This window comes from Nerophis ophidion, linkage group LG08, assembly GCF_033978795.1.
Source record: "Nerophis ophidion isolate RoL-2023_Sa linkage group LG08, RoL_Noph_v1.0, whole genome shotgun sequence".
Classification (NCBI taxonomy): domain Eukaryota; kingdom Metazoa; phylum Chordata; class Actinopteri; order Syngnathiformes; family Syngnathidae; genus Nerophis; species Nerophis ophidion.
This window is the reverse complement of record NC_084618.1, coordinates 12558329-12585839: the sequence shown is the minus strand read 5'-3', so window position 1 is coordinate 12585839 and position 27511 is coordinate 12558329. Positions and strand designations below refer to the sequence as shown.

At 39.4% G+C, this 27511-nt stretch overlaps 1 protein-coding gene and 1 non-coding gene across 2 annotated transcripts in view; one reads left to right on the top strand and one right to left on the bottom strand.

Moving 5' to 3' along the window:
* The window catches only part of LOC133557319 (glutamate receptor ionotropic, NMDA 2C-like), a 170955-nt gene that overhangs the window by 26563 nt on the left and 116881 nt on the right, over positions 1 to 27511 (top strand). Inside the window, exons 2-3 of the mRNA XM_061907693.1 lie at positions 5300 to 5639; positions 18384 to 18482. Of these exons, the coding sequence (XP_061763677.1) occupies positions 5316 to 5639; positions 18384 to 18482 (423 nt within the window). The 5' untranslated portion in view covers positions 5300 to 5315. The remainder of the gene's footprint in view (positions 1 to 5299; positions 5640 to 18383; positions 18483 to 27511) is intronic.
* Positions 21495 to 21567, bottom strand: trnar-ccg (transfer RNA arginine (anticodon CCG)). The gene has a single exon. It is a non-coding gene; the product is annotated as a tRNA-Arg (tRNA).

Genomic DNA, 27511 nt, shown 5'->3' with positions numbered 1-27511 from the left:
AGCATGTTATTTAAAAAACAAAAAAATCGAATTTAGCAGGTATAGTATCGTATATTTTGGTGTTCCATTAATGCTAACTTTAAGTTATTTATTCTCAGCATGTTAGCATTGTACTGTTACCATGCTAACATTGAAATGCTAGTTTTGTTTTGTTTGTTTTTTTAGTTAATTTGTTATGTTTGCACCCCATTCATATTTTGGTGCTAAATGATTGTTTACGTTTTAGCATTATCAACACATTTGACAGGTGCACACCTCAGTGTAATATATTTTTTATAATCGTTACTTGTTGCAGTTAGCATTTTAGCATGCTAACAAGAGCATGCTATCGTTAAAAAAAATCAAATTTAGCGGGTATAGTATCGTATGTATTGGTTTTCCACTAATGCTAACTGTAAGTATGCTATTCTCAACATGTTAGCATTCTAACGTTGAAATGCTAGATTTTGTTGTTGTTTTTTTAGTTAATTTGGTATGTTTGCCCCCCAGTCATATTTTGGTACTATCAATCAATCATCAATCAATGTTTACTTATATAGCCCTAAATCACTAGTGTCTCAAAGGGCTGCACAAACCACCACGACATCCTCGGTAGGAAAACTCACACCCAGTGGGACATTGGTGACAATAATGACCCAGTGGGACGTCGGTGACAATGATGACTATGAGAACCTTAGAGAGGAGGAAAGCAATGGATGTCGAGCGGGTCTAACATGATACTGTGAAAGTTCAATCCACAATGGATACAACACAGTCGCGAGAGTCCAGTCCAAAGAGGATCCAAGACACAGCAGCGAGAGTCCCGTTCACAGCGGAGCCAGCAGGAAACCGAGCCAGCAGGAAACCATCCCAAGCGTAGGCGGACCAGCAGCGCAGAGATGTCCCCAGCCGATACACAGGCGAGCAGTACATGGCCACCGGATCGGACCGGACCCCCTCCACACGGGAGAGTGGGACATAGAAGAAAAAGAAAAGAAACGGCAGATCAACTGGTCTAAAAAGGGAGTCTATTTAAAGGCTAGAGTATACAAATGAGTTTTAAGGTGAGACTTAAATGCTTCTACTGAGGTGGCATCGCGAACTGTTACCGGGAGGGCATTCCAGAGTACTGGAGCCCGAACGGAAAATGCTCTATAGCCCGCAGACTTTTTTTGGGCTTTGGGAATCACTAATAAGCCGGAGTCCTTTGAACGCAGATTTCTTGCCGGGACATATGGTACAATACAATCGGCAAGATAAGATGGAGCTAGACCGTGTAGTATTTTATACGTAAGTAGTAAAACCTTAAAGTCACATCTTAAGTGCACAGGAAGCCAGTGCAGGTGAGCCAGTACAGGCGTAATGTGATCAAACTTTCTTGTTCTTGTCAAAAGTCTAGCAGCCGCATTTTGTACCAACTGTAATCTTTTAATGCTAGACATGGGGAGACCCGAAAATAATACGTTACAGTAGTCGAGGCGAGACGTAACAAACGCATGGATAATGATCTCAGCGTCTTTAGTGGACAGAATGGAGCGAATTTTAGCGATATTACGGAGATGAAAGAAGGCCGTTTTAGTAACGCTTTTAATGTGTGCCTCAAAGGAGAGAGTTGGGTCGAAGATAACACCCAGATTCTTTACCGTGTCGCCTTGTTTAATTGTTTGGTTGTCAAATGTTAGAGTTGTATTATTAAATAGAGTTCGGTGTCTAGCAGGACCGATAATCAGCATTTCCGTTTTTTTGGCGTTGAGTTGCAAAAAGTTAGCGGACATCCATTGTTTAATTTCATTAAGACACGCCTCCAGCTGACTACAATCCGGCGTGTTGGTCAGCTTTAGGGGCATGTAGAGTTGGGTGTCATCAGCATAACAGTGAAAGCTAATACCGTATTTGCGTATGATGTCACCTAGCGGCAGCATGTAGATGCTGAAGAGTGCAGGGCCAAGGACCGAACCCTGGGGAACTCCACACGTCACCTTAACGTAGTCCGAGGTCACATTGTTATGGGAGACACACTGCATCCTATCAGTAAGATAAGAGTTAAACCAAGACAGGGCTAAGTCTGACATACCAATTCGTGTTTTGATACGTTCTAATAAAATATTATGATCGACGGTATCGAAAGCAGCGCTAAGATCGAGGAGCAGCAACATAGATGACGCATCAGAATCCATCGTTAGCAATAGATCATTAGTCATTTTTGCGAGGGCTGTCTCCGTGGAGTGATTTGCCCTGAAACCGGATTGAAAGGTTTCACATAGATTGTTAGACGCTAAGTGTTCATTTAACTGCTCCGCAACAATTTTTTCAAGGATTTTTGAAATAAAGGGAAGGTGAGACACCGGTCGGTAGTTTACCATGAGGTCAGGATCGAGGTTAGGTCTTTTAAGAAGAGGATGAATAACCGCTTTTTTGAATGCTAGGGGAACAGTGCCCGAGGAGAGTGATAAGTTTATAATATTTAGCACTGATGGACCTAATAATACAAAGAGCTCCTTGATCAGTTTCCCAGGAAGAGGGTCAAGTAAACATGTTGTCTGTTTTATTCCATTTACACGTTGTAACAATTCCTCTAATGTTATTTCCTCAAAACGAGAGAAAGTATTTTGGAGGGCAGTATCCGCCGTATATACAATCGTGTCAGTGTTAATAGAACCCCGTTGTAGCTGGGACGCATTGTCTTTAATCTCCTTTCTAATGACTTCAATTTTCTTACTAAAGAATTGCATAAAGTCATCAGCTGAGTGGGTGGAGCTACTGGAAGGAGTCCCTTGTTGGGTTAGCGATGCTACCGTGCTAAACAAAAATTTAGGATCGTTTTTATTACGGTGGATGAGATTTGAGTAATATTTAGCTTTAGCTAAGGTGAGCATGCGTTTATAAGTTATTAAACTATCACTCCATGCTTGATGGTGCACCTCAAGTTTAGTCGTGCGCCATTTGCGTTCCAGCTTTCTACATAATAATTTCTGAGCTCTAGTGTCTTCTGTAAACCACGGGGTGCGCTTTTTTGGAGCCTTTTTTAACTTTAGCGGTGCTATGTTATCAATGGTTTCGCGCAGGGCGTCGTTAAAGTTGTTAGTGAGGTTATCAATAGAGCCCACATACTTTGGGAATGGTGCCATTACCGAGGGCAGTAGGTCAGCAAGAGTTGTCGTTGTGGCCGTATTAATGTTGCGGCTGCTATAGCAGTTATTATTATTATTAGTTTGACGAACATGCGTCTGAACCTCGAATTTTATAAGGTAATGATCAGACAATACTTTAGTATACGGGAGTATCGTAACTTTGGAAATGTTGATGCCCCTGACAAGCACTAGGTCTATCGTATTACCGTTGCGATGCGTGGGTTCATTTATTATTTGTGTGAGACCACAGCTATCAATTACAGTCTGGAGCGCTACGCACGGTGGGTCCGATGGGGTATTCATATGGATATTAAAGTCCCCCATTATGATTATATTATCGGCGTGTGTCACTAGATCAGCAACGAACTCTGAGAATTCATTAATAAAGTCCGAATAGGGCCCTGGGGGGCGGTAGATAACAGCCAGGTGTAGAGGCAGCGGTGTGACAGACCTCATAGTAAGCACCTCAAACGATTTATATTTATTATTTATGTTAGGACTAAGGTTAAAGTTTTCGTTGTATATTAGTGCGACCCCCCCACCCCTTTTGAGCGGACGGGCAATATGCGCATGTGTAAAGTTAGGAGGACATGCCTCATTTAGCGCAAAAAAGTCGTTTGGTTTAAGCCAGGTTTCGCTGAGACCGATGACGTTAAGATTGTTGTCTCTGATAATATCATTAACTAACAACGTTTTAGGAGACAATGATCTTATGTTTAAAAAACCTATATTATAGGTAGTGGGCTGTTTTAGGGAGTTTTTGATCAAATTATCCGTAGTAGCAATATTAATAATGTTGTGTTTATTATGCCCAGTGCATTTAGTATAGTTACGACCATATCTAGGAATTGATACGACAGGAATTTTCCGATTGTTTGATTGTTGCTTTGATAAACTGCACGCATCATGGTTAGCCACCTCAGTAACGGGGATTTTCCGATTGTTTGTTTGTTGCTTTGATAAACTGCACGCATCATAGTTAGCCACCTCAGTAAAACACATGTCCAACTCTGAAACACTCAAAGCAGAAAAAACTTGTTCTAATTTAACAGACTCCTTACCCGGACCAGTAGTCTCGCATTTTCCATCTAAATCCGTCTTCGGGATGGAGGAAAGTGGTGTTCTGTGGGGATTAGCCTTCTGCTTTGTTTTTAGCCCCGCTCGGCATCCGCGTTTCCGATCACACCGCTGGCGTCTGCTCCGTAGACGGCCCCCGCTGCTACTAGACTCCCCTGCTTCACAGGCCGCTGGATGTAGCCGCCGATGTATTCCCGTGCTAGTTAGCAAGTCTAGCACGCAAGTGTCTATCGGTCCAAAACGGCCCGATGTGTCCACATCCAGAAGTGTCTGGCGGTCGTACGTGATCACGGAGTGACCACGATGTGAGCCAGCCATTAAGTTTGTGGAATTGTCCGGTATTTCTGCCAAATGTTCCATCTTTAGCAGGAGCTCCTCGAGTGCGCAGCCCGTCCGGGCGCCGCCATCTTGTTTATGATTGTTTACGTTTTAGCATTATCAACACATTTTTCAGGTACACACACCACAGTGTAATATATTTTTTATAATTGTCACATGTTGTAGTTAGCATTTTAGCATGCTAACATGAGCATGCTATCTTTTTTTTGTTTTTAAATCTAATTTAGAAGGTATAGTCTCATTTTTTTTTGTGCTCCACTCATGCTAACTGTATGTATGCATGTTAGCATCGTACTGTTAGCATGCTAACTTTTTTTTTTTTTAGCTAATTTGGTAGGTAGTCAGACAATGAGGCCCCCCGCATCCTTTGATATGTCAGTTCGTGGCCCTCAGTGGAGAAGGTTTGCTCGCATAAATGTCCATCCATCCATCCATTCATTTCCTACCGCTTGTCCCTTTTCCGGGTCATGACAACAATTTCCGGATGATTCGTTGCGAAGAGGCTTTTCAACCGATCTTGCTCAAATTGTACACACCTGTACTTATCAGTCCCCCGGAGCTACCTACTGAATTTTGTGGCGATCCGGCTATGCCCGGAAAAGTGTTGTGCGAGAAATTTCAAGTCGTGTGGTGTGTTTGCACAGCAACAGCTTGCATAGCTGTCAGGTTTTGGCCTGTCTGGGACTCGGGGTGGACGTGTGGCGATGGATTGCACCCACACCCACACCCACACCCACACCCCCGAAATAATGGCCCACCTTCTCTCCCCGCAGGCAGTAGGGTGCCAACATGGCCTCTCCCCGGGCGCACCCTCCGTGTCCCTTCCTGCTCCTCCTCGTCTTCCTGGGCGCCCTCCGCGCCCGGCCCCTCCTCCAGCACTCGTCCATCAACGTGGCGGTGGTGTTCAGCGGCTCCGGCTACCAGAGCGAGGTCCGAGGGCGGCTGAGCGGCGAGAACTTCGTGGACCTGCCGGTGGTGGTGAGCCCCGTGACGGTGCTGGTCAACGACACCAACCCCCGGGACCTGCTGACCCGCCTCTGCGACGCCATGGCCACGGAGAAGCTGCACGGCGTGGTGTTCGAGGACGACGTGGGCTCGGGCGCCGGCGCGCAGGTACGACCCCGCTCGTCTGCTTAAAATGCTTTTATTGTCTTTTATTGCTGTTAATCGGTTCCAGTAGGGCTGGGCGATATATGGGCCCTTTATTAATATCTCAATATTTGGAGGCCGTGTCAGGATATACAGTGATAATACTTTTATTTACAAAAAAAATAATAATAAAAAATAATAATAAAAAATAAAAAAATAAAGAAATAATAAAACAATTTTTTTTTGTTAAAACACTACAGTAGTTTAAAACAAATAAAGTGCACTTTTGTGCATGATGTCACTAAGATGAGGTGTCAAAACAACACTCAATTAAAGTGCACTTTTTGTACAAAACACCACTAAAATAGTTTAAAACAAACAAAGTGGACTTTTGTGCATGATGTCACTAAGATGACGTAACAAAACAACACTCAATTAAAGTGCACTTTTTGTACAAAACACCACTAAAATAATTTAAACAAACAAAGTGGACTTTTGTGCATGATGTCACTAAGATGACGTATCAAAACAACACTCAATTAAAGTGCACTTTTTGTACAAAACACCACTAAAAAAGTTTAAAACAAATAAAGTGCACTTTTGTGCATCATGTTACTAAGATGACATATCCAAACAACACTTGATTAAAGTGCAGTTTTTGTACAGAATGCGACTACAATAGTTTAAATAAAACAAATTAAGTGCACTTTTGTGCATGATGTCGCTATGTTGACATGTTAGAACAACACTAAATTAAAGTTCACTTATTGTACAGAACGCCAATACAAAAATGCACTTTTGTGCATGATGTCACGAAGATGACTAACCAAAACAACACTAAATCAAAGTGCACTTTTTGTACAGAACGCCACTACAATAGTTTAAATAAAACAAATAAAGTGCACTTTTGTACATAATGTCACTAAGATGACATATCAAAACGACACTCAATTAAAGTTCACTTTTTGTACAGGACGCCACTACAATAGTTTAAAACAAATAAAGTGCACTTTTGTGCATCATGTCACTAAGATGACGTGTCAAAACAACACTAAAATTAAACTGCTTCTTCCGTACAGAACGCCACTACAACAGTTTAAAACAAACAAAGTGCACTTTTGTGCATGATGTCACTATGATGACATATCAAAACAACACTAAATTAAAGTGCACTTTATGTACAGAACGCCACTACAATAGTTTAAATAAAACAAATAAAGTGCACTTTTGTGCATGATATCACTAAGATGAAATATCAAAACAACACTAAAGTTCACTTTTTGTACAGAACGCCACTACAATAGTGTAAAACAAATAAAGTGCACTTTTGTGCATGATGTCACTAAGATGACATATCAAAACAACACTAAATTAAAGTTCACTTTTTGTACAGGACGCCACTACAATACTTTAAAAAAACAAAGTGGACTTTTGTGCATGATGTCACTAAGATGACGTAACAAAACGACACTAAATTAAAGTGCACTTTTTGTACAGGACGCCACTACAATAGTTTAAAACAAACAAAGTGGACTTTTGTGCATGATGTCACTAATATGACGTAACAAAACAACACTAAATCAAAGTGCACTTTTTGTACAGAACGCCACTACAATAGTTTAAATAAAAGAAATTAAGTGAACTTTTGTGCATGATATCACTAAGATGACTTATCAAAACAACACTAAATTAAAGTGCACTTTCTGTACAGAACACCACTAAAATAGTTTAAAACAAACAAAGTGCACTTTTGTGCATGATGTCACTAAGATGACGTAACAAAACAACACTAAATTAAAGTGCACTTTTTGTACAAAACGCCACTAAAATAGTTTAAAACAAACAAAGTATACTTTTGTGCATGATGTCACTAAGATGACATGTCAAAACAACACTAAATTAAAGTGCTCTTATTGTACAGAACCCCAATACAAAAATGCACTTTTGTGCATGATGTCACTAAGATGACGTAACAAAACAACACTCAATTAAAGTGCACTTTCTGTACAGAACGCCACTACAATACTTTAAAACAAATAAAGTGCACTTTTGTGCATGATGTCACTAAGATGAGGTAACAAAACAACACTAAATTAAAGTGCACTTTTTGTACAGGACGCCACTACAATAGTTTAAAACAAATAAAGTGGACTTTTGTGCATGATGTCACTAAGATGACGTAACAAAACAACACTCAATTAAAGTGCACTTTTTGTACAAAACACCACTAAAATAGTTTAAAACAAATAAAGTGCACTCATGTGCATCATGTCACTAAGATGACATATCAAAACAACACTTAATTAAAGTGCACTTTTTGTACAGAATGCGACTACAATAGTTTAAATAAAACAAATTAAGTGCACTTTTGTGCATGATGTTGCTATGTTGACATGTTAGAACAACACTAAATTAAAGTGCACTTATTGTACAGAACGCCAATACAAAAATGCACCTTTGTGCATGATGTCACTAAGATGACTAACCAAAACAACACTAAATCAAAGTGCACTTTTTGTACAGAACGCCACTACAATAGTTTGCATAAAACAAATAAAGTGAACTTTTGTGCATGATGTCACTAAGATGACATATCAAAACAACACTAAAGTGGACTTTTGTACAGAACGCCACTACAATAGTTTAAAACAAATAAAGTGAACTTTTGTGCATGATGTCACTAAGATGACATATCAAAACAACACTAAATTAAAGTGCACTTTTTGTACAGGACACCACTACAATAGTTTAAAACAAATAAACTGCACTTTTGTGCATGATGTCGCTATGATGACATGTCAAAACAACACTCAATTAAAGTGCACTTATTGTACAGAACGCCAATACTAAAATGCACTTTTGTGCATGATGTCACTCAGATGACGTAACAAAACAACACTCAATTAAAGTGCACTTTCTTTACAGAACACCACTACAATAGTGTAAAACAAATAAAGTGCACTTTTGTGCATGATGTGACTAAGATGACGTATCAAAATAACACTAAATTAAAGTTCACTTTTTGTACCGATTGCCACTACAATAGTTTCAAACAAATAAAGTGCAGTTTTGTGCATGATGTCACTAAGATGACATATCAAAACAACACTCAATTAAAGTGCACATTTTGTACAAAACACCACTAAAATAGTTTAAAACAAATAAAGTGCACTTTTGTGCATCATGTCACTAAGATGACATATCCAAACAACACTTAATTAAAGTGCAGTTTTTGTACAGAATGCGACTACAATAGTTTAAATAAAACAAATTAAGTGCACTTTTGTGCATGATGTCGCTATGTTGACATGTTAGAACAACACTAAATTAAAGTGCACTTATTGTACAGAACGCCAATACAAAAATGCACTTTTGTGCATGATGTGACTAAGATGACGTATCAAAATAACACTAAATTAAAGTTCACTTTTTGTACCGATTGCCACTACAATAGTTTCAAACAAATAAAGTGCAGTTTTGTGCATGATGTCACTAAGATGACATATCAAAACAACACTCAATTAAAGTGCACATTTTGTACAAAACACCACTAAAATAGTTTAAAACAAATAAAGTGCACTTTTGTCTATCATGTCACTAAGATGACATATCCAAACAACACTTAATTAAAGTGCAGTTTTTGTACAGAATGCGACTACAATAGTTTAAATAAAACAAATTAAGTGCACTTTTGTGCATGATGTCGCTATGTTGACATGTTAGAACAACACTAAATCAAAGTACACTTTTTGTACAGAACGCCACTACAATAGTTTAAATAAAACAAATAAAGTGCACTTTTGCACATAATGTCACTAAGATGACATATCAAAACAACACTCAATTAAAGTTCACTTTTTGTACAGGACGCCACTACAATAGTTTAAAACAAATAAAGTGCACTTTTGTGCATCATGTCACTAAGATGACGTGTCAAAACAACACTAAAATTAAACTGCTTCTTCCGTACAGAACGCCACTACAACAGTTTAAAACAAACAAAGTGCACTTTTGTGCATGATGTCACTATGATGACATATCAAAACAACACTAAATTAAAGTGCACTTTATGTACAGAACGCCACTACAATAGTTTAAATAAAACAAATAAAGTGCACTTTTGTGCATGATATCACTAAGATGAAGTATCAAAACAACACTAAAGTTCACTTTTTGTACAGAACGCCACTACAATAGTGTAAAACAAATAAAGTGCACTTTTGTGCATGATGTCACTAAGATGACATATCAAAACAACACTAAATTAAAGTTCACTTTTTGTACAGGACGCCACTACAATACTTTAAAAAAACAAAGTGGACTTTTGTGCATGATGTCACTAAGATGACGTAACAAAACGACACTCAATTAAAGTGCACTTTTTGTACAAAACACCACTAAAAAAGTTTAAAAAACAAAGTGGACTTTTGTGCATGATGTCACTAAGATGACGTAACAAAACGACACTAAATTAAAGTGCACTTTTTGTACAGGACGCCACTACAATAGTTTAAAACAAACAAAGTGGACTTTTGTGCATGATGTCACTAATATGACGTAACAAAACAACACTAAATCAAAGTGCACTTTTTGTACAGAACGCCACTACAATAGTTTAAATAAAAGAAATAAAGTGAACTTTTGTGCATGATATCACTAAGATGACTTATCAAAACAACATTAAATTAAAGTGCACTTTCTGTACAGAACACCACTAAAATAGTTTAAAACAAACAAAGTGCACTTTTGTGCATGATGTCACTAAGATGACGTAACAAAACAACACTAAATTAAAGTGCACTTTTTGTACAAAACGCCACTAAAATAGTTTAAAACAAACAAAGTATACTTTTGTGCATGATGTCACTAAGATGACATGTCAAAACAACACTAAATTAAAGTGCTCTTATTGTACAGAACCCCAATACAAAAATGCACTTTTGTGCATGATGTCACTAAGATGACGTAACAAAACAACACTCAATTAAAGTGCACTTTCTGTACAGAACGCCACTACAATACTTTAAAACAAATAAAGTGCACTTTTGTGCATGATGTCACTAAGATGAGGTAACAAAACAACACTAAATTAAAGTGCACTTTTTGTACAGGACGCCACTACAATAGTTTAAAACAAATAAAGTGGACTTTTGTGCATGATGTCACTAAGATGACGTAACAAAACAACACTCAATTAAAGTGCACTTTTTGTACAAAACACCACTAAAATAGTTTAAAACAAATAAAGTGCACTCATGTGCATCATGTCACTAAGATGACATATCAAAACAACACTTAATTAAAGTGCACTTTTTGTACAGAATGCGACTACAATAGTTTAAATAAAACAAATTAAGTGCACTTTTGTGCATGATGTTGCTATGTTGACATGTTAGAACAACACTAAATTAAAGTGCACTTATTGTACAGAACGCCAATACAAAAATGCACTTTTGTGCATGATGTCACTAAGATGACTAACCAAAACAACACTAAATCAAAGTGCACTTTTTGTACAGAACGCCACTACAATAGTTTGAATAAAACAAATAAAGTGAACTTTTGTGCATGATGTCACTAAGATGACATATCAAAACAACACTAAAGTGGACTTTTGTACAGAACGCCACTACAATAGTTTAAAACAAATAAAGTGAACTTTTGTGCATGATGTCACTAAGATGACATATCAAAACAACACTAAATTAAAGTGCACTTTTTGTACAGGACACCACTACAATAGTTTAAAACAAATAAACTGCACTTTTGTGCATGATGTCGCTATGATGACATGTCAAAACAACACTCAATTAAAGTGCACTTATTGTACAGAACGCCAATACTAAAATGCACTTTTGTGCATGATGTCACTCAGATGACGTAACAAAACAACACTCAATTAAAGTGCACTTTCTTTACAGAACACCACTACAATAGTGTAAAACAAATAAAGTGCACTTTTGTGCATGATGTCACTAAGATGACGTATCAAAACAACACTAAATTAAAGTTCACTTTTTGTACCGATTGCCACTACAATAGTTTCAAACAAATAAAGTGCACTTTTGTGCATGATGTCACTAAGATGACATATCAAAACAACACTCAATTAAAGTGCACATTTTGTACAAAACACCACTAAAATAGTTTAAAACAAATAAAGTGCACTTTTGTGCATCATGTCACTAAGATGACATATCCAAACAACACTTAATTAAAGTGCACTTTTTGTACAGAATGCGACTACAATGGTTTAAATAGAACAAATTAAGTGCACTTTTGTGCATGATGTCGCTATGTTGACATGTTAGAACAACACTAAATTAAAGTGCACTTATTGTACAGAACGCCAATACAAAAATGCACTTTTGTGCATGATGTCACTAAGATGACTAACCAAAACAACACTAAATCAAAGTGCACTTTTTGTACAGAACGCCACTACAATAGTTTAAATAAAACAAATAAAGTGCACTTTTGTGCATGATGTCACTAAGATGACATATCAAAACAACACTCAATTAAAGTTCACTTTTTGTACAGGACGCCACTACAATAGTTTAAAACAAATAAAGTGCAGTTTTGTGCATCATGTCACTAAGATGACGTGTCAAAACAACACTAAAATTAAACTGCTTCTTCCGTACAGAACACCACTACAACAGTTTAAAACAAACAAAGTGCACTTTTGTGCATGATGTCACTATGATGACATATCAATCAATCAATCAATCATTGTTTACTTATATAGCCCTAAATCACTAGTGTCTCAAAGGGCTGCACAAACCACTACGACATCCTCGGTAGGCCCACATAAGGGCAAGGAAAACTCACACCCAGTGGGACATCGGTGACAATAATGACTATGAGAACATGATACTGTGAAAGTTCAATCCATAATGGATCCAACACAGTCGCGAGAGTCCAGTCCAAAGCGGATCCAACACAGCAGCGAGAGTCCCGTTCACAGCGGAGCCAGCAGGAAACCATCCCAAGAGGAGGCTGATCAGCAGCGCAGAGATGTCCCCAGCCGATACACAGGCGAGCAGTACATGGCCACCGGATCGGACCGGACTCCCTCCACAAAGGAGAGTGGGACATAGAAGGAAAAGAAAAGAAACGGCAGATCAACTGGTCTGAAAAGGGAGTCTATTTAAAGGCTAGAGCATACAAATGAGTTTTAAGGTGAGACTTAAATGCTTCTACTGAGGTAGCATCTCGAACTGTTACCGGGAGGGCATTCCAGAGTACTGGAGCCCGAAATGAAAAAGCTCTACAGCCCGCAGACTTTTTTTTGGGCTTTGGGGATCACTAATAAGCCGGAGTCCTTTGAACGCAGATTTCTTGCCGGGACATATGGTACAATACAATCGGCAAGATAGGATGGAGCTAGACCGTGTAGTATTTTATACGTAAGTAGTAAAACCTTAAAGTCACATCTTAAGTGCACAGGAAGCCAGTGCAGGTGAGCCAGTACAGGCGTAATGTGATCAAACTTTCTTGTTCTTGTCAAAAGTCTAGCAGCCGCATTTTGTACCAACTGTAATCTTTTAATGCTAGACATGGGGAGACCCGAAAATAATACGTTACAGTAGTCGAGGCGAGACGTAACAAACGCATGGATAATGATCTCAGCGTCTTTAGTGGACAGAATGGAGCGAATTTTAGCGATATTGCGGAGATGAAAGAAGGCCGTTTTAGTAACGCTTTTAATGTGTGCCTCAAAGGAGAGAGTTGGGTCGAAGATAATACCCAGATTCTTTACCGTGTCGCCTTCTTTAATTGTTTGGTTGTCAAATGTTAGAGTTGTATTATTAAATAGAGTTCGGTGTCTAGCAGGAGCAACGGTAATACGATAGACCTAGTGCTTGTCAGGGGTATCACCGCTTCCAAAGTTACGATACTCCCGTATACTAAAGTATTGTCCAATCATTACCTTATAAAATTCGAGGTTCAGACGCATGTTCGTCAAACTAATAATAATAATAACTGCTATAGCAGCCGCAACATTAATACGGCCACAACGACAACTCTTGCTGACCTACTGCCCTCGGTAATGGCACCATTCCCAAAGTATGTGGGCTCTATTGATAACCTCACTAACAACTTTAACGACGCCCTGCGCGAAACCATTGATAACATAGCACCGCTAAAGTTAAAAAAGGCTCCAAAAAAGCGCACCCCGTGGTTTACAGAAGAAACTAGAGCTCAGAAATTATTATGCAGAAAGCTGGAACGCAAATGGCGCACGACTAAACTTGAGGTGCACCATCAAGCATTTAGTGATGGTTTAATAACTTATAAACGCATGCTTACCTTAGCTAAAGCTAATTATTACTCAAATCTCATCCACCGTAATAAAAACGATCCAAAATTTTTGTTTAGTACGGTAGCATCGCTAACCCAACAAGGGACTCCTTCCAGTAGCTCCACCCACTCAGCTGATGACTTTATGCAATTCTTTAGTAAGAAAATTGAAGTCATTAGAAAGGAGATTAAAGACAATGCGTCCCAGCTACAACGGGGTTCTATTAACACTGACACGATTGTATATACGGCGGATACTGTCCTCCAAAATAGTTTCTCGCGTTTTGAGGAAATAACATTAGAGGAATTGTTACAACGTGTAAATGGAATAAAACAAACAACATGTTTACTTGACCCTCTTCCTGGGAAACTGATCAAGGAGCTCTTTGTATTATTAGGTCCATCAGTGCTAAATATTATAAACTTATCACTTTCCTCGGGCACTGTTCCCCTAGCATTCAAAAAAGCGGTTATTCATCCTCTTCTTAAAAGACCTAACCTCGATCCTGACCTCATGGTAAACTACCGACCGGTGTCTCACCTTCCCTTTATTTCAAAAATCCTCGAAAAAATTGTTGCGGAGCAGTTAAATGAACACTTAGCGTCTAACAATCTATGTGAAACCTTTCAATCCGGTTTCAGGGCAAATCACTCGACGGAGACAGCCCTCGCAAAAATGACTAATGATCTATTGCTAACGATGGATTCTGATGCGTCATCTATGTTGCTGCTCCTCGATCTTAGCGCTGCTTTCGATACCGTCGATCATAATATTTTATTAGAACGTATCAAAACACGAATTGGTATGTCAGACTTAGCCCTGTCTTGGTTTAACTCTTATCTTACTGATAGGATGCAGTGTGTCTCCCATAACAATGTGACCTCGGACTACGTTAAGGTAACGTGTGGAGTTCCCCAGGGTTCGGTCCTTGGCCCTGCACTCTTCAGCATCTACATGCTGCCGCTAGGTGACATCATACGCAAATACGGTGTTAGCTTTCACTGTTATGCTGATGACACCCAACTCTACATGCCCCTAAAGCTGACCAACACGCCGGATTGTAGTCAGCTGGAGGCGTGTCTTAATGAAATTAAACAATGGATGTCCGCTAACTTTTTGCAACTCAACGCCAAAAAAACGGAAATGCTGATTATTATCAAAACAACACTAAATTAAAGTGCACTTTATGTACAGAACGCCACTACAATAGTTTAAATAAAACAAATAAAGTGCACTTTTGTGCATGATATCACTAAGATGAAGTATCAAAACAACACAAAAGTTCACTTTTTGTACAGAACGCCACTACAATAGTTTAAAACAAATAAAGTGCACTTTTGTGCATCATGTCACTAAGATGACGTATCAAAACAACACTAAAGTGCACTTTTTGTACAAAACGCCACTACAATAGTTTAAAACAAATAAAGTGCACTTTTGTGCATGATGTCACTAAGATGACATGTCAAAACAACACTCAATTAAAGTGCACTTTTTGTACAGAACGCCACTACAATAGTTTAAGACAAATAAAGTGCACTTTTGTGCATAATGTCACTAAGATGACGTATCAAAACAACACTAAAGTGCACCTTTTTGACAGAACGCCACTACAATAGTTTAAAACAAATAAAGTGCACTTTTGTGCATTGTGTCTCACAAGATATTTAAATAAGTGTCAAATAAAAATGAGCTGCATAATAGGAAATCAAACAGTGTATGTCCTTTGCTATGTGGTTGGTTCTTGCGGACTTTATCTCCTGTTTTAGACTATTTTTTTTATACGGCGTTGATGTGGAAATGGTTGCTTGGGCATTTTGTTGGTGTGGCACCGACCGAGATGTTGACATGCGGAGTTTCAAGCACTCCTTATTCGCTACTGGGTGGCTTTTCAAAGGATGCTACAAAATAGCACTGCTGCTACTTTTTGCAGCAACGCTTTTGCCCCACACTTGACATATTACGGTTGTCTGTTCGACATCTTCCCGCTTGAAGCCAAACCACCGCCAGACGACGGTTTTCTTAGAATAAATTCTTCCTTAATTTGTAACCACATTCGTGATATATGGAGTACATTCAGCCCTAGGTTCCAGACAAAATTCCCCAAAAGTGGGAAAAATAATTTTATTAGGGGTTTTAATCTTTGAGCACATAACAGTTCAATCCGGTTCCGGGTATGACGATTCGATTCAGGATCGATTCTCCATTCAAACCGCTTCTTGCAATTTATTATTTTGGTTTAACTATTACAATGAAACCTTTCCGTGGTTGCATTAATTTTTAAAAATCGATTCTTAAAAAAAAAAAAAATCCAACATTTTTGTCAAGATGATTTTTAAAAATTATGAATCAATTTGGAATACAGATTAAAAGAATACATTTTTTGTGCACCCCTATTAGTTTTTTTTAAATATTTTATTTTTATAAAAAAATAAAATATATATTTTTTTATGTAATAAATAATAATTTTTATAATTTATGATGACCTTATTTTTCAAAAAACCCTAAACAAAACAAAACAACAACAACAATTTTTAATAGATTTAGTAAAATTATGAATCAATATATTTTTTTTAATCGATTACATCATTTATTATTATTTTTAATATATTATTATTATTATTTTCTTTATTTTGTATTTATTTATATAAAAATAATGATTTAGAATCGGCATATGTTTTTTTAATTTTATTATTAGAACTCTCTAGACAGGAAACACCCTTTTGTAGATATTTGAATCTTTGGATACCTAGCGATTCGATCCGATTCGATTCTGAGTCGATTTTCGATTGATTATATTCAAATATTTTCATTGTTAGAGTATAAAAAAATCTGTTTACAACCTTCTCCATATGTTTTTTTTTTTAACTATTAGAGTTCTCTAGACAAGAAACACATTTTAGTAGGTGTGTGAATCTTTGGGTTTCGATCCAGTTCCGACTTATAGGGTGATGACTCGATTCAGAACCGATTCTGTTGCCGTACCGATTCTCACAATGTATTTTTTGGTGTAATATCTATAATGAAGCATTTACAGGTTTGAAGAGAGCCTCCGGTTGCATGGAGATGGGCGAAAAAACTAATTTGTAACATTTATTTTTCTTTAAAAAAATTATTAATTAATTAAAAAAATACTGCATTAAAAAAGCGATATCAGTGTTTAAAGGATATCACCACATTGCCTCAGGAACACTTCAGAAAATCACTGTCAGTCACCACAACCCGTCGCTACATCTGTAAGTGCAAGTTAAAACTCTTACTATGCAACGCCAAAGCCATTTATCAACAACACCCAGAAACGCCTGAGCTCATATAAGATGGACTGATGCAAAGTGGAAAATTGTTCTGTGGTCTGACGAGTCCACATTTCAAATTGCTTTTGGAAATATTCGACGTCGTGTCATCCGGACCAAAGGGGAAGCGAACCACCCAGGCTGTTATCGACGCAAATGATGGTAAGGGGGTGCATTAGAGCCCAAGGCATGGGTAACTTACACATCTTTGAAGGCACCATGAATGCTGAAAGGTGTGGTCTATGGCCTGTACGGGGACGGCAGTTTTATGTGGTCGAAAAGTCCGAATCTTAAACAGGAACAATAGAGAGTTTGTTACAACAGTTTTAATTACTCACAATCAGATAGTACAAAGTTAGATTGAATCGATATGAAAACAGACAGTGTCTCCGGAGACGAAAAATGGTACACCCTCGTTGACGAATTAAGAAAGAGCGCACACCAGGCTTGGTCTTCCCTTCTTATTTATACGATCCATGATGGCCTGTAACATAACAATTGATGTAACTGTCCAATGTTTATGTCGTGTCACTCCCAATGCATTCAGTTCAGAGGCAACCCTAGGACAGACATTTTCCACTACAAAGGTACATACAGGTTTCGGAACAACACATGCTGCCCTATAAGCGCCGTCGTTTTCATGGACGCCCCTGCTTATTTCAGCAAGACAATGCCAAGCCATATTCAGCACGTGTTACAACTGCGTGGCTTCGTAAAAATAGAGTGCGGGTACTTTCCTGGCCCGCCTGCAGTCCAGAATTCCACTTTCAAAGCTTCAATAATTAGTTTCCTCAGTTCCCAAACGTTTATTGAGTGTTTTTAAAAGAAAAGGTGATGTAACACAGTGGTGAACATGCCCTTTCCCAACTACTTTGGCACATTTAGCAGCTATGAAATTCCAAGTTAATTATTATTTGTTTATGAGTTTGAACATCAAATATGTTGTCTTTGTAGCGCATTCAACTGAATATGGGTTGAAAAGGATTTGCAAATCATTGTATTCCGTTTATATTTACATCTAACACAATTTCCCAACTCGTATGGAAACGGGGTTTGTACTTGGTACTTTGTACTTTCCACTTTGTAGTCCGCTATTAAGATGAATTGATTCTCCAAAGGTAAAGTTGCACATGTATGATCTGAAAGAATGTTGCCTTGGGTCTTCAGGTGGCCGAGGTGGCGCAGATCCTGGACTTCCTGTCCACTCAGACCGCTCTGCCAATCGTGGGCATCAGCGGCGGCTCGGCGGTGGTCATTCCGTACAAGGTACCAGCTCTTTTTTTTTTTCCCCCGCCCTTACTCTAAACGTATGGCAGCTGGGAGTAGCACCCGCTACCCAGCATGCTTTGCTGCCCTGCTTTCTAAACAATACGTGTTTATTGTTACGTTTGTTGTTGTTTATTGTTCTAGAAACACTAGTAATAGTTTCCCTGGGTTTGTTTACTTATCTGTGGGTGTTAAATCCAGCATTTAACACATTTAATAGACATATGCAGTTAAAATAGGCTCCAGCACCCCCCGAGATCCAGAACGAGACAAGCGGTAGAAAATGGATGGATTTATTAGACATAATTAATAGACAAGCTATTGCAAAGGAATTTAGGGATTTCGCCATCTACGCTCCGTGATATCATCGAAAGGTTCAGAGAAGCTGGAGAATTCACTGCACGTCAGCGGCAAGGCTGAAAACCAACTTTAAATGCCGTTGATTTTGGATGAGGTGCCTCAAAAAAGCGACACCGGTATGTAAAGGATATCATCACATGTGCTCAGGAACACTTCAGAAAACCGCTGTGAGTAACTACAGTCGGTCGCTACATCTGTAAGTGCGAGTTAAAACTCCACTATGCAAAGCCACAGCCGTTTATCAACAACACCCGGAAAATTCAAAGTTAATGATTATTTGCAAAAAATTAAGTTTCTCAGTCCAAACATTAAATATCTTGTTTTTGCAGTCTATTCAATGGAATATAAGTTGAAAATGATTTGCAAATCATTGTATTCTGTTTTTGTTTACCATTTTACACAATGTGCCAACTTCACTGGTTTTGGGGTTTTTTGTACATTACCAAGCTGACAGTTAGCATATGTCACACAGGACTTTAAAGTGTAAAAAAGCAAAAGTTGCTCTAAAAAAGTTTGCAGTCTCGTGTTAGCTAGCATGCTAACATTAAATTGTTTTTATTTTCCGTAAAAATCGAACAATCTATTTTACATGCATTGATTGGCAACAATAAATTGGCCCTAGGAATGTGAGTGTGAATGTTGTCTATCTATCCGTGTTGGCCCAGTGATGAGGTTGCGACTTGTCCAGGGTGTACAACGCCTTCCGCCCGAATGCAGCTTAAATAGGCTCCGGCACCGCCCGCCACCCTGAAAAGGACAAGCGGTAGAAAATGGACAGTTAGATGATTGGCAACACTAAATTGGCCCTAGGATTGTGAGTGCGAATGTTGTCTGTCTATCCGTGTTGGCCCTGCAATGAGACGGCGACTTGTCCAGGGCGTACCCCGCCTTCTGCCCGAATGCGACCCCAAAAGGGACAGGCGGTAGAAAATGGATGGATGGATGTTTGGCGACACTAAATTGGCTCTAGGAATGTGAGTGTGAATGTTGTCTCTCTATCTGTGTTGGCCCTGCGATGAGGTGGCGACTTGTCCAGGGTGTACACCGCCTTCCGCCCCAATGCAGCTGAGATAGGCTCCAGCACCACCCGCCACTCTGAAAAGGACAAGCAGTAGAAAATGGGTGGATGAATGATTAGCAGAACTAAATTTGCCCTAGGAATGTGAGTGTGAATGTTGTCTGTCTATCCGTGTTGGCCCTGCGATGAGGTGGCGACTTGTCCAGGGTGTACTCTGCCTTCCGTCCGAATGCGACCCCAAAAGGGACAAGCGGTAGGAAATGGATGGATGGATGTTTGGCAACTCTAAATTGGCCCTAGGAATGTGAGTGTGAATGTTGTCTCTCTATCTGTGTTGGCCCTGCGATGAGGTGGCGACTTGTCCAGGGTGTACACCGCCTTCCGCCCCAATGCAGCTGAGATAAGCTCCAGCACCACCCGCAACTCTGAAAAGGACAAGCAGTAGAAAATGGATGGATGGATGATTAGCAAAACTAAATTGGCCCTAGGATTGTGAGTGTGAATGTTGTCTGTCTATCCATGTTGGCCTTGCGATGAGGTGGCGACTTGTCCAGGTTGTACACCGCCTTCCACCCGAATTCACCCCCCCCACAACCCCAAAAAGGACAAGCGGTAGAAAATGGATGGATGGATGATTGGCAACACTAAATTGGCCCTAGGATTGTGAGTGCGAATGTTGTCTATCTATCCATGTTGGCCCTGCGATGAGTGGCGACTTGTCCAGGTTGTATACCGCCTTCCGCCCGAATTCACCCCCCCACAAACCCAAAAAGGACAAGCGGTAGAAAATGGATGGACGGACGATTGGCAACACTGAATTGGCCCTATGATTGTGAGTGCGAATGTTGTCTGTCTATCCATGTTGGCCCTGCGATTAAGTGGCGACTTGTCCAGGGTGTACCCCGCCTTCCGCCCCAATGCAGCTCCACCCCGAACAGGACAAGCGGTAGAAAATGAATGGATGGATGAATGTGTAAAAAAAAAAAATGCTACCCACGGACAAACGTATTAGCATTAACGCTGCAAGGCGCACTTTCGGGTGTTGTTGACATACTGGACAGTGTAAATCCCACATGCTAACGTGCTAACACGCTAACATGCCTTCTCATGAAAACATAGACTAACACGGGGCCCTTTTAAAGCGATTAAACCCGTCTCCTCCCATGTTAACGTGTTTGACGGAGAATCATCAGCAGCCTTTGACCTCATTCATCGCCTCTAATCTCCGGGTGCCTGAAACAGGAAGTGCTTAGTGAGAGGAGCCGCCGTCTATCATCTGACGGACCACAGGAAGCGGCGCCTTTCTTCCGCCTTTTATTTTGGCGGGGGGTTTGCGAGAGACTCCGGTCTCCGCCTCCACACGCGTTCTCGCCGCCTTGCTTTAATTGTGCAGCCGCCATCATCAACACCCGGGTATTTTTAGCCTCTCACACCCTCACCGACACCCTCGCCTCGCACGCGCAAAACACGGGCCGGGGAGGAGACGGAAGGAGGCGTTCCAGCGACCGCGAAACACGCAGTTGTTTTCAGGCAGTCAAAGGACTTGCAGCACCTTTAGCTCCGCCCCTTCAAGCATTTATCTCGGATGGGAGTTGAACTCGCACACTTAATCCGGCATGATGACTCCATAAAACCGACCCAGGTGGGACTCGAACCCACGATCTCCAGCTCCGGAGGCTGATGCCTTGTCCGCTAGGCCACTGGGCCTGCAGGTGCTTGCCAGCTGAGGCCCTAATTGAGGGTTTTACTTTCAATTTCAGTTTCACTTTGGCCGGATTTGCACAGCAGGTCAGTGCTGGTCCAGGAAATTGGTCTTGGGAACATTTTTGGAAAGTCACCATTATTTGTGTTTTTGTTCAATACACTCTGACGTCAATGTGAAACTTATAGTCAAAGATCCTCTATATGACATGATCCCTTTATTGTTTTTTAATCGCCTGCAGCAAAAAGATCCTCTATAGTGACAGGATCTCTTTGCTGTTTTTAAAGACCTACAGCAACAATGTTAGTCAAAGATCCTCTATATCACAGGATCTCTTTGCTGTTTTAAAGACCTACAGCAACAATGTTAGTCAAAGATCCTCTATATCACAGGATCTCTTTGCTGTTTTCAAAGAACTACAGTAACAATGTTAGTCAAAGATCGTCTATATCACAGGATCTCTTTGCTGTTTTTAAAGACCTACAGCAACAATGTTAGTCAAAGATCCTCTATATCACAGGATCTCTTTGCTGTTTTCAAAGAACTACAGTAACAATGTTAGTCAAAGATCGTCTATATCACAGGATCTCTTTGCTGTTTTTAAAGAACTACAGCAACAATGTTAGTCAAAGATCCTCTATATGACAGGATCTCTTTGCTGTTTTAAGGTCCTACAGCAAAACTGTTAATCAAAGATCCTCTATAGTGTGACAGGATCTTTTTGCTGTTTTTAAAGACCTACAGCAACAATGTTAGTCAAAGATCCTCTATATCACAGGATCTCTTTGCTGTTTTTAAAGACCTACAGCAACAATGTTAGTCAAAGATCCTCTATATCACAGGATCTCTTTGCTGTTTTAAAGACCCACAGCAACAATGTTAGTCAAAGATCCTCTATATCACAGGATCTCTTTGCTGTTTTCAAAGAACTACAGTAACAATGTTAGTCAAAGATCGTCTATATCACAGGATCTCTTTGCTGTTTTTAAAGAACTACAGCAACAATGTTAGTCAAAGATCCTCTATATGACAGGATCTCTTTGCTGTTTTAAGGTCCTACAGCAAAACTGTTAATCAAAGATCCTCTATAGTGTGACAGGATCTTTTTGCTGTTTTTAAAGACCTACAGCAACAATGTTAGTCAAAGATCCTCTATATCACAGGATCTCTTTGCTGTTTTTAAAGACCTACAGCAACAATGTTAGTCAAAGATCCTCTATATCACAGGATCTCTTTGCTGTTTTAAAGACCCACAGCAACAATGTTAGTCAAAGATCCTCTATATCACAGGATCTCTTTGCTGTTTTCAAAGAACTACAGTAACAATGTTAGTCAAAGATCGTCTATATCACAGGATCTCTTTGCTGTTTTTAAAGACCTACAGCAACAATGTTAGTCAAAGATCCTCTATATCACAGGATCTCTTTGCTGTTTTCAAAGAACTACAGTAACAATGTTAGTCAAAGATCGTCTATATCACAGGATCTCTTTGCTGTTTTTAAAGAACTACAGCAACAATGTTAGTCAAAGATCCTCTATATGACAGGATCTCTTTGCTGTTTTAAGGTCCTACAGCAAAACTGTTAATCAAAGATCCTCTATAGTGTGACAGGATCTTTTTGCTGTTTTTAAAGACCTACAGCAACAATGTTAGTCAAAGATCCTCTATATCACAGGATCTCTTTGCTGTTTTTAAAGACCTATAGCAACAATGTTAGTCAAAGATATTCTATATGATTATTTGTGTTTTTTTTAATTACACTCTGACGTCAATGTGAAACCTATAATCAAAGATCCTCTATATGACATGACCCCTTTGCTGATATCAATGACCTACAGCAAAAAAAAACAACAACATCAAAATGACAGGATCATTTTGCTGTTTAAAGGACATCAAGCAACAATGTTAGTCAAAGATCCTCTAGATGACAGGATATATGTGCTGTTTTTATGGACTTACAGCAAAAATGTTCGTCAAAGATCCTTTAAATAAAAATTATGAATTTGCTATTTTTAAGGACCTACAGCAAAAATGTTATTCAAAGATCCCCTAAATGACATGATCCTTTATCTGTTTTTAAGGGCCTCAAGCAAAAATGTTTGTAAAAGATCCTCTAAGTGACAGGATTGTTTTGCTGTTTTGAAAGGCCTACAGCCACAATGTTAGTCAAAGATCCTCTATATGACAGGATATATTTGCTGTTTTTATGGACCTAGAGCAAAAATGTTAGTCAAAAATCCTCTATATGACATTATCTCTTATTTGTTTTTTAAGGATCTACAGCAACAATTTTAGTCAAAGATCCTCTATATGACAGGATATATTTGCTGTTTTTATGGACCTAGAGCAAAAATGTTAGTCAAAGATCCACTAGATGACAGGATATATGTGCTGTTTTTATGGACCTACAGCAAAAATGTTAGTCAAAGATCCTTTATATGACATTATCCATTATTTGTTTTTTAAGGGCCTACAGCAAAAATGACAGGCAAAGATCCTCTAAATGACAGGATATGTTTGCTGTTTTTAAAGGCCTACAGCAAAAATGTTAGTCAAAGATCCTCTATATAACAGGATATATTTGCTGTTTTTATGGACCTAGAGCAAAAATGTTAGTCAAAGATCCTCTATATGACATCATCCCTTATTTGTTTTTTAAGGACCTACAGCAACAATGTTAGTCAAAGATCCTCTAGATGACAGGATATATGTGCTGTTTTTATGGACCCACAGCAAAAATGTTCGTCAAAGATCCTTTATATAAAAATTATGTATTTGCTATTTTTAAGGACCTACAGCAAAAATGTTATTCAAAGATCCTCTAAATGACAGAATATATTTGCTGTTTTTAAGGACCTACAGCAAAAATGACAGTCAAAGATCCTCTAAATGACAGGATCTGTTTGCTGTTTTTAAAGGCCTATAGCAACAATGTTAGTCAAATATATTCTATATGATTATTTGTGTGTTTTTTTAATTACACTCTGACGTCAATGTGAAACCTATAATCAAAGATCCTCTATTTGACATGACCCCTTTGCTGTTTTCAATGACCTACAGCAAAAAAACAACAACCTCAATATGACAGGATCATTTTGCTGTTTAAAGGACATCAAGCAACAATGTTAGTCAAAGATCCTCTATATGACAGGATCTCTATTCTGTTTTAAGGTCCTACAGCAAAACTGTTAATCAAAGATCCTCTACAGTGTGACAGGATCTCTTCGCTGTTTAAATGACCTACAGCAAAACTGTTAGTCAAAGATTGTCTAAATAACAGGATCACTTTGCTGTTTTAAGGACCTACAGCAAAACTGATAGTCAAAGATCCTCTATAGTGACAGGATCTCTTTGCTGTTTTTAAAGACCTACAGCAACATAGTTAGTCAAAGATACTCTATATGATTATTTGTGTGTTTTTTTAATTACACTCGGACGTCAATGTGAAACCTATAGTCAAAGATCCTCTTTGCTGTTTTCAATGACCTACAGCAAAAAAAAAACAACCTCAATATGACAGGATCATTTTGCTGTTTAAAGGACATCAATCAACAATGTTAGTCAAAGATCCTCTATATGACAAGATATCTATGCTGTTTTAAGGTCCTACAGCAAAACTGTTAATCAAAGATCCTCTACAGTGTGACAGGATCTCTTCGCTGTTTAAATGACCTACAGCAAAACTGTTAGTCAAAGATTGTCTAAATAACAGGATCACTTTGCTGTTTTAAGGACCTACAGCAAAACTGATAGTCAAAGATCCTCTATAGTGACAGGATCTCTTTGCTGTTTTTAAAGACCTACAGCAACATAGTTAGTCAAAGATACTCTATATGATTATTTGTGTGTTTTTTTAATTACACTCGGACGTCAATGTGAAACCTATAGTCAAAGATCCTCTATATGGCATGACCCCTTTGCTGTTTTCAATGACCTACAGCAAAAAAAAAACAACCTCAATATGACAGGATCATTTTGCTGTTTAAAGGACATCAATCAACAATGTTAGTCAAAGATCCTCTATATGACAAGATATCTATGCTGTTTTAAGGTCCTACAGCAAAACTGTTAATCAAAGATCCTCTATAGTGTGACAGGATCTCTTTGCTGGTTTAAGGACCTACAGCAAAACTGTTAGTCAAAGATCCTCTATAGTGACAGGATCTCTTTGCTGTTTTCAAAGACCTACAGCAACAATGTTAGTCAAAGATCCTCTATATCACAGGATCTCTTTGCTGTTTTTAAAGACCTACAGCAACAATGTTAGTCAAAGATACTCTATATGATTATTTGTGTTTTTGTTCAATACACTCTGACGTCAATGTGAAACTTATAATCAAAGATCCTCTATTTGACATGACCCCTTGGCTGTTTTCAAGGACCTTTGTCATGAAAAAGGGACGTTTTTGTCATAAAAAAGGGACGTTTTTGTCATGAAAAAGGGAGTTTTTTGTGGTTGGTGCACTATTTGTAAGTGTATATTGTGTTTTTTTATGTTGATTTAATAAAAAAAAGAAAAAAATAATTTAAAAACTTTTTTTTATTTATTTTTTTTATAAAAAATTCTTCTGCGGCCCGGTACCAATCGGGCCACGGCCCGGTACCAATCGCGCCACGGCCCGGTACCGGGCTGCAGCCCGGTGCTTGGGGACCACTGCTGGAAGTGACAGGATCGTTTTGCTGTTTTGAAAGGCCTAGAGCAAAAAGGTTAGTCAAAGATACTCTATATAACAGGATATATTTTCTGTTTTTATGAACCTAAAGCAAAAATGTTAGTCAAATATCATCTATATGAAAACAATCCATTCTAAAGTAAAATGTTAGTCAAAGATCCTCTATATGAAAACAATCTATTTGCTGTTTTTAAGAAGCTAAAGTGATTCAGGAGGAACAGTGTGGTTTTCGTCCTGGTCGTGGAACTGTGGACCAGCTCTATACTCTCGGCAGGGTTCTTGAGGGTGCATGGGAGTTTGCCCAACCAGTCTACATGTGCTTTGTGGACTTGGAGAAGGCATTCGACCGTGTCCCTCGCGAAGTCCTGTGGGGAGTGCTCAGAGAGTATGGGGTATCGGACTGTCTTATTGTGGCGGTCCGCTCCCTGTACGATCAGTGCCAGAGCTTGGTCCGCATTGCCGGCAGTAAGTCGAACACATTTCCAGTGAGGGTTGGACTCCGCCAAGGCTGTCCTTTGTCACCGATTCTGTTCATAACTTTTATGGACAGAATTTCTAGGCGCAGTCAAGGCGTTGAGGGGTTCCGGTTTGGTGACCGCAGGATTAGGTCTCTGCTTTTTGCAGATGATGTGGTCCTGATGGCTTCATCTGACCGGGATCTTCAGCTCTCACTGGATCGGTTCGCAGCCGAGTGTGAAGCGACCGGAATGAGAATCAGCACCTCCAAGTCCGAGTCCATGGTTCTCGCCCGGAAAAGGGTGGAATGCCATCTCCGGGTTGGGGAGGAGACCCTGCCCCAAGTGGAGGAGTTCAAGTACCTAGGAGTCTTGTTCACGAGTGAGGGAAGAGTGGATCGTGAGATCGACAGGCGGATCGGTGCGGCGTCTTCAGTAATGCGGACGTTGTACCGATCCGTTGTGGTGAAGAAGGAGCTGAGCCGGAAGGCAAAGCTCTCAATTTACCGGTCGATCTACGTTCCCATCCTCACCTATGGTCATGAGCTTTGGGTCATGACCGAAAGGATAAGATCACGGGTACAAGCGGCCCAAATGAGTTTCCTCCGCCGTGTGGCGGGTCTCTCCCTTAGAGATAGGGTGAGAAGCTCTGCCATCCGGGAGGAACTCAAAGTAAAGCCGCTGCTCCTCCACATGGAGAGGAGCCAGATGAGGTGGTTCGGGCATCTGGTCAGGATGCCACCCGAACGCCTCCCTAGGGAGGTGTTTAGGGCACGTCCAACCGGTAGGAGGCCACGGGGAAGACCCAGGACACGTTGGG